The sequence below is a fragment of the Neoarius graeffei genome, chromosome 8, assembly GCF_027579695.1.
Source record: "Neoarius graeffei isolate fNeoGra1 chromosome 8, fNeoGra1.pri, whole genome shotgun sequence".
NCBI lineage: Eukaryota > Metazoa > Chordata > Actinopteri > Siluriformes > Ariidae > Neoarius > Neoarius graeffei.
Genome location: NC_083576.1, coordinates 60,493,721 through 60,514,952, shown reverse-complemented (window position 1 = coordinate 60,514,952; position 21,232 = coordinate 60,493,721). Strand labels below are relative to the sequence as shown.

Genomic DNA, 21,232 nt, shown 5'->3' with positions numbered 1-21,232 from the left:
ACTTTCCAAGATATGGACCCCTGAAATGTCAAAAAAAAATTTGTCATTAAAAAATCCACTTTTAAGGGGTTAATATCTATAAAGTTAGTAAACTTGTGCTATTTTTAGGTGCAGAATCAGATAGACAGGGCCAGAATACATAGATATAGCAATTTACAGGTCTATATCCCCCTTAGAACAAAAAATATGGGCCTCCAAAAATGCTTGCAAATTAAGTGCGCAATTCCTGGACCCCAAAAGTGGGCGTGGCACCCAAACTTTGAAGGGCCATAACTCAAGAAACGTTCGAGCTAGGAAGCTAAAATTTTGGATTCTTTCTTTTGACATCATAAGGCACTAATAAAATAAATATCAGGCAAATTGAAGAGGTGTCACTGGGGAGGGTGTGTGAATTGACATGGAATGACCCATATATGCTTAATTGGTACTTTATATTTATAAGTACCTTAAAAATTAGTACACTTTAGAAATTACACAACTTTCACTTAAAGTATATTTTAGTATAATGTATTTCTATAAAGTGTAATATAGTATAATTATTTTAAAGTGTGTTAAGTGTTAGCGTGAAAGCGTGATGTTAGTATACTTTTTATATTTACAAAGTACAATTTGTGTAAGTACATTTTCAGTATACTATTGAAAATATGAATATACTTTAAATACAATAAAGTAAATTTTTTTTTTTTCGCCAGGGTAGTGCTATATAAATACATAATTTGCAGTCAGTACATAAGAAGAGAACAGGGATGAGAGTTTTCCGCTTTTCGGCAGATTTCCGCTTTTTCTGAGTAAAAAATGAGCTTTTTATATTATGCCAAATCCGTTGAGAATTTTTTTTTTTTATTAATAATTTCGGGAGGTTGGCGTATGTTCCTTCATGCTGTTCAAACTTTATTAACTCCAACGATGTTTACACATTATTTGTAAGTCGCCATCTTTAGTCTCGTTTAATCTCGTTGAATGTGATGTAAAATTCGTGTTATCTACATTGTTATTGGTCAAAACATCGATGTCGAGACCATAATGGCCAATCAAAACAGTTTTTACAAAGACACCCACATCCGCTTTCTTTTATCAAAACTTGCACATGTTCGTGAGCTGCATATCAAAAATACTTTCCTCTAATCGGCGTGTTTTCTCAAGATGCCGAATACTATTGACAAGCGAGATGAAGTGAAGGTACGTGAAATTGATGCTGGTATAAAAAGTTTAGCAAAGGAAAGCAAGGGAGGAGTGTGTGAGAGAGCCAGGTTAGAGCATGTAAAAACACAGGAGGAGCTGGCTAATGAAATAAAAAGGGAAAAAGAGAGGACTGATGAGCTTTTGGCTTTGGCCAAGAAGCTGAAGTTTAAATGATCAAATGAAAATTTGTTTCAAAAATAACTGGGAACTGTGAATAACTTTTTTAACTGTAAAAAGTGTAAATAGACATTTTCCTTTTGAAGAAAACATACAAGTGATGTGGACAATAAGATAGACAGTCCCCATAAAATATGCATTTGTTTAATTCAATACATTGAATATATGATCATTTGAATTATAGCTGACAGTGTTGATAACTGTATAACTTTAAAGTTTAAATAGACATTGTGAAGAAATCATAAAGTAATGTGGACATCAGGAAAAGGTCAGTTTCCATAAGATATGAATGTTTTTATTTAATTCAATATATTGAATATATGAAAATTTGAAGTATTAATGGAACTGTAAATAACTATGAATTTTAATCGACATTTTTTAGAAAAACAAGTGATGTTGACAATGAGTAATAACCAGTCTCCATAAAATGTAGATATTATTTTGAATTAAAGGTCCCATGGCATGGTGGTTTGTTGATGCTTTAAATGGGCTCGTGGAGGCTTCCGGGTGTTATATTCGCAGCCTTTCTCGAAATGAACCCTCGGCACGTAGATATAGCCCCATTTCAGCGCTTTTCCCAGTGCGTCGTTTTGCTAATCAGAAGCAGGAGGTGGGGAAGGGTGGGGGCGGGCCATGGGGGGAGGGGCTTGACCAAGCTGCGCGCACACACATACTCGCTGCTATCAGCGCCTGTAGCCATGCTGCTAAGACAAAACCCCGTTCTCCCTCGGACTCCTTTCGTAAACTCAACGTGACACAGAGAACAGAGAGTGAGGGTGTTCGGAGTGGTAGTTTACGAACGTATAATACCCTAGGCTTGAACACGCACTCCATAACCAAAGAGGATGGAAGCAGCAACTACAACAACATAGCGCTTATCCAACAGAAGACATGCATTGCGGAGCAATAGTCAAACATACGTAAGCTCATAAGTTAGTCAATTTCCAGACTAAACTCAGTTTAACAGAGCATGCTGCATGCTCTTTAGTTTTGTAGCGCAGATTACCTGGCTAACTGCAGGAAGCGGTTAGCTGCACAGCTAATGTAGCCATTGCTAGGCTAACGCACCGATTTTAAAACATGGCAAAACGACCAGTTATACACTTACTTGTTCGGTGTTTGTTGCTGATGCGGCAGGGATGCTTAGTACGGACCCAGGCTTCAGTGACAGTTGATGGGACAGTACAGGGCAGGTTTTGCACAAGTTGTGGAAACATTCCTCAGGAAAATGCTTCCGACAAACATACACCGTCTTGGGTAGACTCGACGGCGTATTATTGAAGTAAATAAAATTAAGCCACTGCGTCTTCAGGGGCTCTCCTGTCGGCAGTAAAAACAGACTCCTTTCTGTGTTGTCACATCCATGTACAGTGCAATTTCCATGTTTCGCTCGCTTAGGTGATGCCATGTTGTTGTGTCCTCCCTCTATGGTCTCCTCACTACAACTGGGCGGGCAATCCATACAGTGGGTGGGAATCCAGAGGGGGGGCGTGGTGATCATCTCCCTTGCTGACGTAGTAAAGGGAAGAGTTTATCAACGCGCCGTTTTGATGCAACATTCTCAAATGTTGGGCATAGTTTGGTTTACACATTATGAAATTTCTAGCCACTGGGGTGACTTAAGAAGGTCAGAGGAACTCATTTTAACATTAAAAAACCTCAGAAAGTGAAAATTTCATGCCATGGGACCTTTAATGCAATACACATTGATTTTGATACATATTGTTCTATATAATAGTGTTTTTATTTCAATAAGTATTAAAATAGGCATCAGGTGTTTTAATTAACTACAGCTCAGATTGCAGGAAATGGGGTGTGTAAGGTCTCATTTTGAAAAAAAATTCCCGGGGGGTGGCCCTTATTACAGATTTTCTGCTTTTCTCATCAGCACCCACTCTCATCCCTGAGAGAAGAAGCAGCCTTTATTTATCACATGCACGCTCAAGCACAGTGAAATTCATCCTCTGTATTTCACACACGCGCCCAGAGCAGTGGGCATACACACGCGCCCAGAGCAGTGGGCATACACACGCGCCCAGAGCAGTGGGCATACACACGCGCCCAGAGCAGTGGGCATACACACGCGCCCAGAGCAGTGGGCATACACACGCGCCCAGAGCAGTGGGCATACACACGCGCCCAGAGCAGTGGGCATACACACGCGCCCAGAGCAGTGGGCATACACACGCGCCCAGAGCAGTGGGCAGCTATGCTACAGCATCCAGGGAGCAGTTGGGGGTGTGGTGTCTTGCTCAAGGGCACTTCAGCCCATGGTCACCCCATATTAACCTAACCGTGTGTCTTTGAACTGTAGGGGAAACCCACGCAGATGCAGGGAGAACATGCAAACTCCACACAGAAAGGCCCCTATCAGCTACTGGGCTTGAACCCCAGAACCTACTTGCTGTGACTGGATAGTGCATGCCACCATGGTGGCAGGCGCCACCATGTCACCCATATAGAACATATAAACATGAACAGAGTGAAAAGAAGGGTGAAGGTAGTGAATGGTATGTATAAATGGCTAAAGGCTTTGAGGAATGTTTTGGAAGAGACAGACAATCCGAAAGTTTGAGTTCTTTAATTTAAAATAAACCAAAAACAACACGTGTCGTTTAAAAAAAAAAAAATTACTTTTATGATTCTAGAATTGTGGGCGGCACGGTGGTGTAGTGGTTAGCACTGTCGCCTCACAGCAAGAAAGTCCGGGTTCGAGCCCCGTGGCCGGCGAGGGCCTTTCTGTGTGGAGTTTGCATGTTCTCCCCGTGTCCGCGTGGGTTTCCTCCGGGTGCTCCGGTTTCCCCCACAGTCCAAAGACATGCAGGTTAGGTTAACTGGTGACTCTAAATTGAGCGTAGGTGTGAATGTGAGTGTGAATGGTTGTCTGTGTCTATGTGTCAGCCCTGTGATGACCTGGCGACTTGTCCAGGGTGTACCCCGCCTTTCGCCCGTAGTCAGCTGGGATAGGCTCCAGCTTGCCTGCGACCCTGTAGAACAGGATAAAGCGGCTAGAGATAATGAGATGAGATTTCTCTTAGTAATATCGTGGTCTTAAAGTAAACACTTTTTAAGGTTAATGAAAGGTCTGGGAAAACTTTTTTTTTTTTTGAAGGTGGGGGGTTTGACAAAACAACCCAAAAACTTGAGTAAATCAGTGTTCCTCAAACTTTTTCAGACCAACTTTTTTTTTACTTTATCCGTAAAGAAAAAAAGTGGACCATCTAACCTCCTAAATAATCCCAAGCAGAAAACAGTGAGCCTACTTCAACAGTATATTGCAAATTACACACTAATGAAATGACAGTTTTCCAAACAGTATAGTCAGCTCACTCGTTGTCCTTATCTTAATGGGAAGAATGGTGCTGCTTATTCTGATACATCAGTGAAGCAATGTCTGGCTCCAAACTGGAGTTTTAGGCTACATCCACACGACAACGGCAACGAGATTTTATTTTAAAAAAATATCGCATCCACATGGGCAACGGATCAGTAAAATCAGGTACGTATTGCAACGCTTGCTGAAAACGATGCAATACACATGCCACACCTCTAGGGGCGCTGTAAGACGGTCCCATCGGAGACACCAGAACAATAGAAGAAGTAGACGCATGCGCATAAACCCTTTCTTCTACCTGGTGTGAAGCACTGTCAGGAACAAACACACAACAAGAAGAAGATGGCTGCGACTACGCGAGGAATTTGTGCCTTCTGTGTGTACAAATTAGTTTTATTAGTGTGCATAGTTTTATATAACTTTTTAATTTTCTTATTGTGTGTGAACATTTTGAAAAGCAGTCTTATCCAATAAAAAAAAGAAATTCAAGAAATGGTTCAGTTACTTGTTTATTTAAAAGAAAAGCTGTATACAAAAGTGAATGCAATGCAGTGGTTCATACAAAACAGCAAGAGTGCTGCTTGTTCTAGTCATGTGGTTGTGACGTCATCGTAAACAAATCCGTTCTACTCATCCAGACAACTTCGCAACGGCGCCGTTGCCAGATTTTTCCACTCTGGAACCAGTTCTCTCAAAATATCGTTGTGAGGCACCCAAAACGCCGGTGCCGTGTGGACGCCAGGCCGAAACGATAAACAATTTTATCAGATTCACCTGAATCTGTTGCCGTGTGGACAGGGCCTTAATCTCATATTGGGGCCCACACTGATCCAGTTATGCTGCTTTATTTTCAGGCCAACCAGAGTGGAAAATCCAACTTGTTGGATTTACATACACAGTTGTTTGTGGTTGAAAATGGCATTAACAGTTTCAAAGCAGAGTCAGCCAGCTCAGGATATTCAGGTTGGATGTGGACCCAAAAGTCTGTCAAGCATTTCTCTTTAAATGTTGTCTTCAGTGTCCCATCTGACACAATGTCCACAAGACTGTCAACCTCTCGGTGATAGCTCGGAACTGACGTGCTCAAGGTGTTTGTTTGTCTCCAAATGGACTTCTGATCCGCTCCAAGCCCATATCTAATTCTGGGAAATATCTTCCCAATTGCAAGTGAAGTCCTTGTAGATGTTCATTACAGGCTACAACTGTGTCACCATCCAGGACCTCCTCGGCAGCGAGAAGAAAATCTGCCAGCATAGGGGAAACTATCAAATTCTTGGCGATCGAGATGGGCACACCATAATTCCATCTTGAGCTGTGCGGCTTTAATTTTGTCCTGGACAGTAAAGACTGTGATCGCTTTTCCTTGCAGCGCTAAATTCAAGGTATTGAGTGCTGAAAATATCAGCAAGGTTTTCCAATTTTGTGAGCCATTGGAAATCATGCATTCTGTCATACGGTTCACTTTGATGCAGGAATAACTTGACCTCATCACGCAGTTCAAATAGACGATTGAGAACTTTCTCACACGGTAACCAGTGAACTTCAGTATGAAAAAAGAAGTTTCGTGTGCTCGCTTCCCATTTCTTCACACAGAGCTTTAAAAAGGTGCATGTGTTCGGTGCTTTGCTTTTGATCATAACTATTTTCACAGACTCATCCAGGACTGTTTTAAGACACTGGAGCATTTTTTTTTTCTCTTTTCACTGCCAGTTGCTCTCTGTGAATGCAACAGTGTGCTGCTGTGGCAGATGGCAGCGAGGCCCTTGTATTTTGCGGTCATCACAGTTGCAGCGTCTGTGTGAATGCCAATGTGTCTTGTCCAGTCAATGTTATTCTGCACAGTGAAATTTATTGAGCGAGTCAAAAATCGCTTCTCCTGTGGTGTTGGTCGGCAGGGAGTGACAAAAAAGAAATTCATCATGCACGGCACCATCATACATATATATATATATATATATATATATATATATATATATATATATATATATATATATATACACTGTGTGTATGTATATATATAATATACACTGTGTGTGTGTATGTGTGTGTATATATATATATATATATATATATATATATATATATATATATACACACACTGTGTGTATATATACTATATATATATATATATATATATATATATATATATATATACACACACTGTGTGTATATATACTGTATATATATATATAATACACTGTGTGTGTGTGTGTGTGTGTGTATATATATATATATATATATATATATATATATATATATATATATATATATATATATATATATATATACACACACACACAGTGTGTATATATACTGTGTGTATATATATATATACCTTACAAAACACAGGAGATTTGCCTCATTCCCAATATCAGTGGATTCGTCCATTTGGAGAGAGGAAAAACTGACTGACATAAACGTGCCACCAGCTGCTCTTGGACATTTTCAGCCATGGATGTTATGCACTGCTGGACAGTGTCATTGCATAGAGGTACCCTGCTAATTTAATCACTTGTTGTCCCCCGCCCAAGCATTATGTTAGCCATAACCTTTGCAGCTGGCTTAACTAAAGTCTCGCCTATGAAGCACTTGCATGTGATGTCACAGCCGATCCAGATTGTGACAGATGCCATCGTGTCGGTCAAACGCCATATTCCGCCTTCTGCTTCTACTTCTGGTTCTACTTCTGCTTTTACTTCTACCTTTTCTTCTGGAAAACCCTACTATATACAATTCTACTACAACAGCTGCGGCTACAAGCTCTCCCTACCTGTGCACGTTTATGTTTTTTGTGTGTATTTTTGCGTGTTGTTCGTCTGTACCGGACTTCAATATCCACTACAACCGTATGGACTTACTGGACATTGGTTTCCAGCAGAAAATGACGGTTTGTAGCGATTTCCATCGCATGCACAACATTCCGGATGAGGAAAAAAAAAAAAACATTCCGGACGAGATAGCGAGACCAGCGGGGTCTCCGTGGATTGTTATCGGAAGCAAAGCGAAGGAGGCAGCGCCGGGAGCGGAAGCAAAAGCGAGGTTGCAGAGCCGGCCTGTTGACTAAGCTCAGAAAACAGCCACTCAAATCTCCACTGCCAAGCCTCTACCTCTTCAACGCCAGATCCATGTAAACAAGACAGACGATTTGGAATTACCTTATTCTATTCTATAATCGGGTGGTCAGTGCTATACTCAATACTTAAGTGACTTACCCATCCAATGAGGATTCTTGTTTACAAGATGCCACATCTGAGTCGCTGACAAATCCTGAATTTCTGTAAAGATAACTGTCCAGAGATTTATAAGCACGCAGTGCTTCACCACTGAACAGCGAGAGAAAGTTAATGAGGTAATTATACACGTCCGGGTATTCCGCTGGCAGTTCAAAATCCGGTCGTGAAAACTCCGTCCGGAAAGCCGTAAGGGTCACAAATCTGTAGATCGTTTATTTTAGACATATATCTAGTTATCTGTTCATTAGAAAAATGAGCCGTGTAGTCCGTCGGTTGAAATTGATCCATTCTGTACACGAGTGCAGCAGTATTCAGCGGTGTTTTTGACCGACAAGATGGCGGTTGTGTACTTTCGGTCACGTGACTGCAAGATCTCTATTGAATGAGGTTTGCCTGCTTTCGCGATCAGCAGGGTTACCCTGTATGAAGCTTCTGTAGCTTTCGCATTTTCCACAGGCACAAAAAAACTGAGGCTCCCTTTCTCGTGTGATGCTGAAGCTCTTCACGTTTCTCTCAAAAAATGCAGTAGGTTTGTAGATGTAATCTTTGTGTTTAGTTTCGAAGTGTTGCTTGAGCTTAGCAGGTTTCATTGCATCATTGGCCAGTGCTTTGTAGCTCAGAACACAACATGGTTTCGGCTACTCTTCATTCCTCATCTCATCTCATCATCTCTAGCCGCTTTATCCTGTTCTACAGGGTCGCAGGCAAGCTGGAGCCTATCCCAGCTGACTACGGGCGAAAGGCGGGGTACACCCTGGACAAGTCGCCAGGTCATCACAGGGCTGACACATAGACACAGACAACCATTCACATTCACACCTACAGTCAATTTAGAGTCACCAGTTAACCTAACCTGCATGTCTTCGGACTGTGGGGGAAACCGGAGCACCCGGAGGAAACCCATGTGGACATGGGGAGAACATGCAAACTCCGCACAGAAAGGCCCTCGCCGGCCACGGGGCTCGAACCCGGACCTTCTTGCTGTGAGGCGACAGCGCTAACCATTACACCACCGTGCTGCCCCTCTTCATTCCTAGTCCAAAAAAAATCCAAATTTGATGTCACTGTGGTATTTTCATTTCACTTTAGCACTTGATTTTCCAGCTTCAGTATTACTTTTGAGGTAGCTCCTTCAGCAAACTGTCCTGGGACTTCATATCAATGCTAACGGAGTCATCATGCCTTTGAACTTTGTCCTTGCTCATGCCAGACATTTCTTATGCTTTTCTTTTCACTGACCCGGTCTTCAGCCACCGATCCATTATCTTTTTTTTTTTTTTAATATGTTTATTGGGCAAACCACAAAGAGAATCACAGTCAAAGTATAAAATGTTTACAGGCCATGGGTTTGTTTTTGTTTTTAAATCAAGAACCCAACACCCAAAACACCCACCCTCCCCATCCCAATAATTCCCATAAACTGAAAATGAAACTTAAAATATTATAAAGAAAGGGCAAATCGGCCTGAACTAGTAGATGCATATCTACCCATAAAGATACATACATATACACAAAGACAACAAAGACATTAAAATGAAGCAGAGTGAAAAATAAATTAATAATAATAATAATAATAATAATAATAAACATAAAATAATGATACAACTACTAATAAAAAGCAAACAATTTAAAACAATATGTACAATAAATTAAAAAAAAAAGGGGAAAGTGTCACTAGTCTTCAATGTCTAATTGTTGGTTTATGTTAAGTAGATCATAGGAAAGGAGGGGCTCCCATGTTTTATAGAATGTTCTCAAAGATCCTCTAACAGTATGCTTTATTTTCTCTAGGTGTAGGAAAGACATAAGCTCTCCAAGCCAGGAACAAGAGCCAGGTGGTTTAGGGCTCTTCCAGTGAAGAAGTATTTGACGTTTGGCTATTAGTGCAGCAAATGCAATAACATCAGCTTGGTAACTGTTAAATTTCCCTAAAACAGGGGACACACCAAAAATTGCAATTAAAGGACATGGGGAGATAGGAATATTCAGGACTTCAGAAAGGGTGGTGAAGAAAGATAACCAGAAAGCATTAAGTTTGGTGCAGGTGTAGAAAGTGTGTGTATGATCTGCTGGAGAGTGAGAACACCTGATGCAGAGATCATCCGCTTCAGGGAACAGTTTTTTCAGCCTGGCCCTGGTGTAGTGAAGTCTGAAAACCACTTTGAACTGAATAAGACTCATTCGTGCACAAATACAGGTGGTGTTAATCCTGGCCAAGACATCCATCCACCAGACATCTTCCAATGGAAGACCAAGTTCCTTTTCCCAATTCTCCTTAAGCCATAACAGAGGAGACAACTGGGATGAGAGGAGGAGATTGTGTATTGAGGAAATGCGGCTGTTTATAACTGGATTGTACATAATGTCTTCCAACAGAGTTTTTTCTGGCAATGTAGGGAAGGAAGTGAAATGAGTTTTTGCAAAGTCTCTTAATTGAAAATATCTAAAAAGACCTTGATTTGAGACACCACGGTTTTTGACCAGGTCAGCAAAGCTTACAAAAGAATTAACTGAATATAGGTCATTGAAAGAGACCAGGCCCATATTTCTCCACAACATGAAGGTCTTATCTATACTGGAAGGTAAGAACAAGTGATTATTGCAGATGGGAAGAAGGACAGATGGAGCTTTTAAACCAAAGTGATTTCTAAACTGCTTCCAGATTTTTAAGGAGGAATGCACCAAAGGATTATTAGTGTGTTGAGAAGGGCGTATAGCTGGAATTAAGCCTCCAACCACCTTTATGACTGAGGGAACTTAATGGTAAACACAGGTCTAGAATGTGGGGGGCGTGGTCAGAAATTACAATGGCGGAGTATTGTGTAGTACCAACAAGAGGTAGAAGAGATTTATCAATAAAAAAATAGTCAATACGTGAGTAAACCTTATGGACAGGAGAATAGTAGGAGAAATCCTTCGCGCTGGGATGGAAAAAGCGCCAGGGGTCAACACATCCAATTTGTTCCATGAAAGTTTTTAACGCCTTAGACATAGCTGATGGTGTTACTGTTTTAGACTGAGAGCGGTCAATAGCAGGGTTAGTGACAGTTAAAGTCTCCACCCAGGATTAGCTGATGAGTATCCAAATTTGGTAAATGAGAAAAAACAGTGGACATGAAATTTGGGCAATCCCAGTTTGGTGCGTACAAGTTCGCTAAAACCACAGGAGTTTTAAAGAGCAAGCCAGAAACTATAATATAACGGCCACAGGGATCAGAGTGTATCTGGTCAGGAGAAAACTGGATTCTTTTATGAATTAAAATAGCCACACCTCTGGATTTACTATTAAAATTGGAGTGAAAAATCTGACCAACCCAAGGTTTGCGTAGTCTCACCTGATCTTCCCTGCGTAAGTGCGTCTCCTGCAAAAAAGCTATACCAGTAGAAAGGCTCTTTAAGTGTGAGAGAACTTTACATCGTTTAATTGGCCCACCTAACCCACGTACATTCCAGGTAACTATTTTAATGGGGTGCCTATTCGACCCACCTTGCATTGTAGAGGAAGTTGACATCTATATCAAGTCTTGGAGATAATTAGTTCTACATGAATCATATGGGAGCTGTATCAGAGACAATTTAAGTAAAAATGGGGATTCGTGACACAAAGTTAAAAGGAAGATAAAAAAATAAATAAGAGAGAAAGAAAAACAAGAAGGAAAAATTACACAAAAAAGAGACAATTGGCCTAAGAGAACCCCCCCCCCCCCCCCCCGACCCCAAAATTAAAACAGTAAACATAACAGACAAATGATTCTGAAGCTCGTCCGCCAGAGCGGCGAGTAGCCAGAAATGGTAAACATGCATCCGATTAATTGTGTTGTGTTAATCCTGCTCCTGAACTAAAAAGGCATTATACATTGAACCAGCAAATAATCAATAAGTGAGGAAATAAATGGAGCTGTAAGGAGAGAGAACACGTCATTGAAAAGCAAACAGCAAGATAGCCACTAAATGGCGACCTCAAAGAGTGCAGTGTTGCCAGCACCAGTTGCTTTAACCCAGATATCTGAGTAAAAATAAACCCCTCTGGATCACATAGTAAACTAAGCGTCAAAGAGAAAAATGACTGCTAAAAAATTATAAGAACACAAAAGGGGAGAAAAACTGAAAAGTCTTTTGCAGTTCACTATGTCAGGGTAAACATTCAGCCCCTAAATGTTCTTTCTTAACAAATAAACCAGCCAGCCAAAGGCTAGTTATCACCTGCGGTCAGCGCGTTGCTTAATCGGACGGGTCCGCGGCAGATGAGTCCTCCGTAATTGGAACCAGTGGCTGTATATGGTCAGTGGTTGAGATGTGTCGCTCGTAGAATGCCTCTGCGTCCGCAGGGGAGTCGAAGGTGTGCACTCTGTTCCTGTAAGTGAGACGGAGACGGGCTGGGTAGATCATGCCAAACTTGACGCCTTTTTTGTAGAGGAGCCCTTTGACATCGTTAAAGGCTGAGCGCTTCTTCGCCACTGCTGCGCTGAAATCCTCGAAAATTCTGATTCGGTGGCCCTCGTATGAAATATCTTTGTGCGCTTTTGCCCACTTCAGCACCGTTTCCTTTTCAAGGAATCTATGAAACCTAACAATCAGAGCGCGCGGGGCTGCTCGTTTGTTGGGCTGGTTCTGTAAGCTCCTGTGAGCGCGATCCAATACAGGTAGTTCAGACAACAGTCCGCCCAGCAGGGTATGGAACATTTTGGCCATAAAGTCTCTGCAGTCCTTCCCCTCGGTACCCTCCGGTAGTCCCAGGACACGGAGGTTTTGACGCCTAGATCTAGATTCCAAATCTTCCACCTTAGTTTGGAGCGCAGCATTCTCCTCCATTAATGTTTCCACCGTTGATTGAAGCACGCACATATCATGCTCGAGCTGCGTAACGCGGTCGCTATGGTCAGTTAGGGTAGACTCCATTTCCCTGATTGTACCAGCCTGAGTAACTAGCGTAGACTCTATCGACTCCACAGAAGAACGCACAGACTCCAACGAGCTGCTCAACAGAGTAGTCAGTTCGTCAGTCATTGTTTTTCGGAGTTTTTCAAGCTCCACAACCAGTGTCTCAGTGGTTAGCGGAGGACTATCCGCCATGTTGCTAGCAGCAGATTTGTCGGTCGGGGACGGCGTTGTTCTTCCACTGGTTTTCCTCATCTTGCGCATTACTCTTTGTCCTGCAAATAGCTGTAAAATACTAGTATATTCCAATATCACTCCTAATGTAAGAGGCGTGAAAGGTAAAGGCACTTTCGTTAAGTTATAAACTGGAAAGTATCGGCGCTCAGGCTCACGCGTCTTAACACCACATCGCGCAACCGGAAGTCCGATCCATTATCTTTTTAACAGTTTGATGCCAAGTCTAACTTGGTTACTCTCAGTTTTTCCGCATTCTCTCCACATTCAAAATTCCCTCCACATTCACAGGTGACATTGATTGATGAAAGTGTAACCTAAACTGATGTAGCTATAGGCAGTGTTCCAAAACTGTTGGATTGCTTAATGTCAGACAAATTCAAACAATAGGCTACTATTTGAATTTACACAGGACTTTATTCAGTATAAAAAAACAACTCGTCTATGCTACTCATAACTTTGCTTTTGGGTTCACATAGGCGTTTTGAGAAACACTGATAAAACGTGATATTTTACGACCTCAACTCCCAGCCCACCACGGGTCATGGTGGTCCGCAGACCACGCTTTTGAGAAACAGTGGAGTAAATACATTTCCCAAAATGTTTCAGCAAAACTATGACCGACAGAACAGAGACAGAAGAAATGCTAGGATTAAATTATGTCATTACTTGAGTACCAGTTATGTCCCCAAATACATGGGGAAGCCATGGCCAAAAGGTTAAAGAAGCAGCTTTGGGACCAAAAGGTTGCTGGTTCGATTCCCTGAGCCAGCAGGAATGGCTGAAGTGCTCTTGAGCAAGGCATGTAACCCCCCAGCAGCTCTCCAGGCTGCTCTGAGTGTATTGTACGTCACTCTGGTTAAGCGCGTCTGCTAAATGCCATTAATGTAATATAATACTTTGTATTATATGAACACGAGCCTTTTACTGGGAAATCTACCACTCAGGGCGGCACGGTGGTGTAGTGGTTAGCGCTGTCGCCTCACAGCAAGAAGGTCCGGGTTCGAGCCCCCTGGCCGGCGAGGGCCTTTCTGTGTGGAGTTTGCATGTTCTCCCCGTGTCCGCGTGGGTTTCCTCCGGGTGCCCCGGTTTCCCCCACAGTCCAAAGACATGCAGGTTAGGTTAACTGGTGACTCTAAATTGACAGTAGGTGTGAGTGTGAATGGTCGTCTGTGTCTATGTGTCAGCCCTGTGATGATCTGGCGACTTGTCCAGGGTGTACCCCGCCTTTCGCCTGTAGTCAGCTGGGATAGGCTCCAGCTTGCCTGCAACCCTGTAGAACAGGATAAAGCAGCTAGAGATAATGAGATGAGCTCTACCACTCATATTTTTCATACGAGCTGCATCTGAGATATGGAGAATCAAATCCGTGGCATAAATCTCTCCAGAAGTCACTTGTGAGGCAATCAATGAATTGTTTGGATAAATTTGGGTACTTTGTTTGTGAATGTGTCTATAATAAAAAGAACATCACACATTGGCTTGAAGACATGAAGTTTATCTTCTCATGTTGGAAAAACTTGCATTTTTCATGCGAAATACATCGTGGCTCTGAGTGACACATTTCCTGATATTTCGCTCCGATGATGTCACTGCCAGTGTTTTCACACTGACTGGATGTGCGTCGTCAAAACAGTGAACCAGTTCAAAATTAAAATTCTTTTGATTAACTTGCGCGCATATATAAATTTTTGTTGTTGTTGGATGTGTCCATATCGTATAATGAACATGACACAGTGGAACAAAGATATGAAGTTTACTTCCTGATGTTCAAAACATTTTCACTCGTGTGCTTCGCTCACTCGTGAATGTTCACCACTCGAAGAGGAACCTCATATCTTTGCGCAACCGTGTAATATCCTCTACGTTGCTAATCATGAAATCCTTTTGAAGGATCCAAAATCTATCCAATTAATATTTTCAAATGTATTATTCCAAAAGCTTGTACAAGGAGGTGCAGATACAAATGCCTTAAAGAGAATTGATCTAATTTTATTGTTAATAATGTTGCTGCCAATAAAAAGGCAATTTTCTGTAAATAGATTCGAGGTATCCAAAGGTGGGGAGTAAAACAGTCCCTCGGGCTTGACTGAACCAACATCCTGACTCCAGCAGGGATAGAATTTAAAAAAAAATGATTCGTATTCTTTTGGAGGGAGTAAGTCATGCTGTAGAAATGTATGGCAGGGAACGGCTGGTGCACGCTTTACGTTTTGCGCAACACCGAGCTAATCAGGTCCGTTTAATGTCTTTATCAACAGCACAGAACTGACTGGTTATTATGCAAAGATATGGTGAGCGTTAAGCGTTGCCTCATGTTTAGTAAATGGGTGTGTCATTTCTATGTAGGTGGGTCACATGACTCATCGCCTCTGTCAGCTGCTCTGTGTCCTTCAGTCTATTTATGTAACTGATTGTGAAAACGTTTGGAGTTCTATTCTTAAAATAATTCTATAAACTGTGATTACATAGCTGTCACAAAATAGGATACACACTTAAGAGTTTTCTTTAAGAAGTATGGACTGAGTTGATAAGTTAAAGGTGAATTCTGGGCAAGATGTTCTATTTCTGTTGCTGTTAGAGTTCCAAGATGTTTCACTGCTGCACACACCGTGTATCCTATGTGTAAATGTTTTGCCGAGATAAAACCCGTCCGGCGTTTTACGATTCCGGAGGTTGCGCAAGCAAGCAAGCAACAATATCATGATGTGCCGGTGGGGCGTGTTTGACCTACTTTTAACCAAAACAAGTTCGCAAACATGGTAGACTCCGCTCTGTGGAAAACAAAAGGAAAGCCTGTCTAGTGAGTGCAACTACAAGATAGAGCAAGGTTAGATGGCATGTCATTTTTCTGGACAGATAACTAAATCATTCTAGCTAGTTATTAGCTATCTTAGCCTTAGAATTCATGGGCTTGACTCCACAGGAGCGAGGATGGAGTTATACACCTATTGTTTTGATCGTACAGAGAAACAAACGATAACACAAAAGCGGTAACGGAGAAAAGATATAGCTGTCTTTTGGTTCCACGGCTCTATTCGCGAATGTCAACCACAAATTACATCCCTGCGATTCAAAGCTGTCCAAGGTCGAGGCAGAATCACAATGTTTTCCGCACATCGCCGTCTCAGTTCCATAGTTGTGCTAATGAGTTAAAGCTCCTCGCATTTGGCTGTTTCTGTAGGGCCATACTGCTTACCTTAAGACTGGGGTGCCATGGTAACGGCCCGCGGGCCGGATACGGCCCGATTGGTCATCACATCCGGCCCGGTGGTTCATGAGACTTTTTTAAAAAAATAATGAATTAATAAAAATCGAATGTTTTGTGTGGTGTTTTTTTTTTTTTTTTTTTTTTTTTTTCGTAATGATTTTAAATCTAATGTTTCAATTTGATTCCATTTTCGTGTAATCCATCGGTTCGTTTTTAGCTGCTCTCTGCTTGCTGTAGCACGTGCAGGTGCAATGACCCGGATTTAATGTAGAGTAGGCTAGTTGTTGCTCGTTCACAAGATGTTGTCTAAAAAGAGGAAAGTTGATTCTGAGGGTCGCATCTTTCAGGAAAAATGGAGAGAAATACTTTTTATGGGAAGTAGGGGGAAAACCTGTTTGTCTGATTTGTTCGCAACAAGTGGCTGTACCGAAGGAATACAATGTCAAAAGACATTACGAGACCCACGCCGACAAATACAGCCAATTCACCGGGCAACGCAGGACTGAAAAGCTAAATGAGCTTGCCTCAAACCTTCAAAAACAGCAAGCAGCTTTCTCAAAGTCTCGAGAGACACATGAAGGTTCGTTTTAATATCATACATCACCTTCAGTTCTCCTTTAATGTTAAATGCGGCTGTTTTCAAAGAGGGGTGTCTCAATATCTTTGTTGTACATTTTATTTCATGTTAGGGGCAGTGAAGGCGAGCTACATCATCGCGTGGGAGATCACAAAAGTGTCCAAGCCATTTTCGGAGGGTGCATTCGTCAAGGATAAATACGCATCTGTTGGAATCCAGTCTTTCTATCAGTCATTGCCACCAGAGTACCCAATTATCACGGCCTTTGCCGGTAAAATACTCTGTATGTTCGGGACAACATATTTATGTGAACAGGCATTTTCAGTAATGAATATTAATAAATCGAAACTGCGTAGTCGTCTGACCCATGGACATCTCAACGATGTCATGAAAATAGCAACTGCCCAGAGTCTGTCCCCCAATGTCGACAAGCTGGTAAAAAGTAAAAGACTTGTGGCTTCCACATGTAAAATGTAGCTGGTATTTCTCCCCCATGTTCCTGTGTGCTTGAGGGAGAATAAACAGGATGGGTGTGTGGAAATATATGTGGGACTTGACCAGCAAAGTTAATGTGCCATCTGTAGTTTGTTTTTATTGGTATGTTCAGTCATATTTGGCTCTTTTAAACTAATGCTACTGGATATTTAGTCACTTGACCTATTGGTGGAATTATTTACCCTGGCACTTCTTTTTTTTGACTCGTTTAGGCCTACTTGCCAATCGTTTTAATTGGCCTAATTAGGCCTATGCATTGACATGTTTTTGATGTGCAAGATCAATAAATCTGATCTAAGTCATTTACAGTTTACACTTGTGTTATTTGTGTCTTACTCCATTTCTGTAACATTTTTTTTATAAATGTAGGCTACTTGCATGCTTAGACTGTCACATTTTCAGAGGGTAAATTGCTTTTGTCTGCCATGTTATTGTGCGCCTCATTTTGAGGCTATAGCTTTACAATTCCTTTTGGGCGTATAGGCCTTCAAAAATCATATAAAATAATGTCCTTTTGTTGAGTTAGTGTCTGGTCTTTTCAGGCCAAAAGTGTAATTCGGCCCCCAAGGTCCCACTTGAAAAAAATCTGGCCCCCTTACCAATTTCACCCTGGCACCCCTGCCTTAAGAGGTAGAAAAACGGTCACAAAATGGAGAAAAGCGACCCTCAGCACTTCAAAATGGTCACATCTCGTCCACATGATATTGTTCTTGCGAGACATAGGAAAATGCCATGCACAATTAAAAAAAAAAAAAAAACCTAGATAGAACTCAACGTCGATGGGGATGCCTCTGCCCGGGAGACTACACGCCTTATTAAGTTGTGATTTGGGGATGGACATTTGACCTCACAGTAATCTTGACCTGGTGAAATTACTTGTGTCAGCCTTGGAGACGTTGTGTTCACAAGGTTTTCAGACAGACATTTGACCTCACGGTGACCTTGACTTTAGACCTTTTGATCTCAAAATCTAATCAGTTCATGTTTGTCCCAAAGCGCACAAATGGTGAAAGTTTGGTGAAATTCCTTTCATTAGCTTTTGAGATATTGCGTTCACAAGGTTTCGGAACGGACGCACGGACAACCCGAAAACATAATGCCTCCTGCACCTTACGGTGGTGGAGGCATTAAAAAAAAAAAAAAAAGAGAGAATTTCAAATAACTTTGCAGTCAGCACCTTTAGTCAAACCCAGCAGTTGTTTTATACTCGAACTATGGCTCCTGATTTCTGCCTGTTTCATTTACTTACTTAATCCTCCAAATAGGGCGGCACGGTGGTGTAGTGGTTAGCGCTGTCGCCTCACAGCGAGAAGGTCCGGGTTCGAGCCCCGTGGCCGGCGAGGGCCTTTCTGTGCGGAGTTTGCATGTTCTCCCTGTGTCCGCGTGGGTTTCCTCCGGGTCCTCCGGTTTCCCCCACAGTCCAAAGACATGCAGGTTAGGTTAACTGGTGACTCTAAGACCCCGTCCACACGTAGCCGGGTATCTGCTAAATCAAAGATATTTTTCTACGTTTTGGCCTGTCATCCACATGAAAACGCATCAAAAACGAATATTTAAAAAAACTCCGGGCAAAGTGAAGATTTTTGAAAACTCCGTGTATGCCTTTTCGTGTAGACAGAGATAACCGGAGTTTTGCATTTTAGAACGTCACAATCTGCGCCAAAAAAATGACGACAAATCTGCCCTGACGTCAAACGTGCGACCTTTGTTTACTGCAGAAGCCAGATTAAGCATGGACAAAGAGTAATGGATCGGATTAGTGCCTTGAAAGCGTTAATTATTGTGCAGGTGCTATTCTGATGTGATTGGGGGTAGGATTTGGGGAAATAATGCCATCTACAGGTTTGGGGAAATAATGCCATCTACAGGTTTGGAATGCTTATGAATGTGATTGATTTCGCCTGTAGTCAGCTGGGATAGGCTCCAGCTTGCCTGCGACCCTGTAGAACAGGATAAAGCGGCTACAGATGATGAGATGAATGTGATTGAAAACGCGGATGTTCGGTTATGTGTGGAAGGGATTTTTTTTCGAAGACGAGGTGGTGTGGATAAAACATTTTTATAAACGGAGGGGGGGAAAATGTTCGGTTTTAAAAATACCCGGCTACGTGTGTACATGGCCTAAATTGACCGTAGGTGTGAATGTGAGTGTGAATGGTTGTCTGTGTCAGCCCTGTGATGACCTGGCAACTTGTCCAGGGTGTACCCCGCCTTTCGCCCGTAGTCGGCTGGGATAGGCTCCAGCTCGCCTGCGACCCTGTAGGACAGGATAAAGCGGCTACAGATAATGAGATGAGATGAATCCTCCAAATAGAGGATGAAATGCGTGATTTTTTTTTTCTTTCAGTTATTTTAAAGGAATAGAAAATGGAAAGTAAATTCATGCATGGGTTGGTAGCTTGTAATATTGAGAGCCTGTAAGAAAAGTTTCTGGCATGTTTGACCATTTGTAAGAAAGTTGTGAGCGTTTTTGTATCGCTGCTCTAATGCCACCAGGAGGCTGCCATGTTGCCTGTTGGAAGGGCGATGCGTGACGTCATTTGGGCGCAAGGCTGAGTGTATACTTCAGTACTGAAGGGGCAAAGCAAAAGGTCTACTAAGGTGACAATGTCGTGTGTTTTTTTTTTTTCTTTTTTTTTTTTTTCTTTCTCCTCCACTATACATCTGAAATAGAGTATTGATGAGCTGCAACCCTGACTTATGGACAAACCTGAACTCTTTACCTGTAAAACGAGGCTGAAACGATGTGTTCTGCTACTCACTAGCATGCTCTGGACTCATTCATGAAAAACTTCATCAAGATGTTCCTAGGCTAGCCTACCATAATTACCGTAGTAGGCAGTCCAACCCCCGCGGCAACGCAGAAAGAGGGTAAACAAACACTGATTTACTATACAGGATTCATGTGAGCATTACAGCAGGATGTACTTGTACGGAAAAAGGCAGAAATGTTGCCAGAAACACCCGAACTGCTGGTATGGTATAGATTTATTTGGTAAAATTCATACATGTAAAAGATACAGTATAAATAGCACCGAGGACAACACAAAGTATAAAATACACTTATTTCCAATGGAGAAATTGTAGAAACAATGATGAAAGTCATAAACAAAAAATATATACTAACTGTAATTATCAGAGTATAACTAGATTACAGAACTGGCACCAAAATTTATTAAAAATTAGTTGTATACACATCGTAAAACTGGGTTTGGAATTTACTCCATAAAAACTGTTTCACCGGTTTCTTAAAATGATCACGTGTTTGACTAGATTGCAGTGATCGAGGTCGGCGATTCCACAAACAAATTCCCGTATACCCAAAAGTACTCCGAATGGTTTCTGTAAAGTGTGACGTCACTTACAATACACCGCCGTATTCAACCAAATGGGTCATAGCGCCAGAAACATTTCTTCACTGATTTTCCTCGAGTATTTCGGACAATGACACGAATAACGATGATCATGATAAGCAAGCATTGCCATATCAGTTGGTTACACAGAAGTGAACAATATTTATAGAGTTGTTTGAGTTAGGTGGGGTTTACATTAGACCGTATCAGCGGATCATCAGATTAACGTTTTTAAAACGATTAGCGTGCACACAGCAACGCCAATACACGATTCGCGTGCACACAGCAACGCCAATACACGGATACGCTCGGCTCTGCAGGCATCCTGCGCTCCAAATCACTCCGCCCTGAACAGCGAGTGCCCTCTGGAGGGTGTGCACTCCGGCCCTGCGCAGCTCACAGAGCGCGCGAGTGAAGCACACGAGCAGTGATTCGGGACTGAGCCGCTGTGTGTGTGATCCCAGCGCATATCACTTACCACTTGCAAGTGGAAGGATGGCAAGCCTAAAGACAATCATAACTACACAATGGGCAGTATTTGCATCAGTATTTGCAATA

The 21,232-nt window shown here is 41.9% G+C and overlaps 2 protein-coding genes across 3 annotated transcripts in view; both read left to right on the top strand.

Moving 5' to 3' along the window:
* The window catches only part of xiap (X-linked inhibitor of apoptosis), a 46,234-nt gene that overhangs the window by 6,716 nt on the left and 18,286 nt on the right, over nt 1-21,232 (top strand). The window lies entirely within an intron of this gene.
* LOC132889912 (general transcription factor II-I repeat domain-containing protein 2B-like) lies at nt 15,215-17,561 on the top strand. Its single transcript, XM_060926728.1, has 3 exons — nt 15,215-15,274; nt 16,610-16,829; nt 16,939-17,561. The coding sequence occupies exons 1-3, from the start codon at nt 15,215-15,217 to the stop codon at nt 17,301-17,303; spliced, it is 645 nt and encodes a 214-aa protein (XP_060782711.1). The 3' UTR covers nt 17,304-17,561.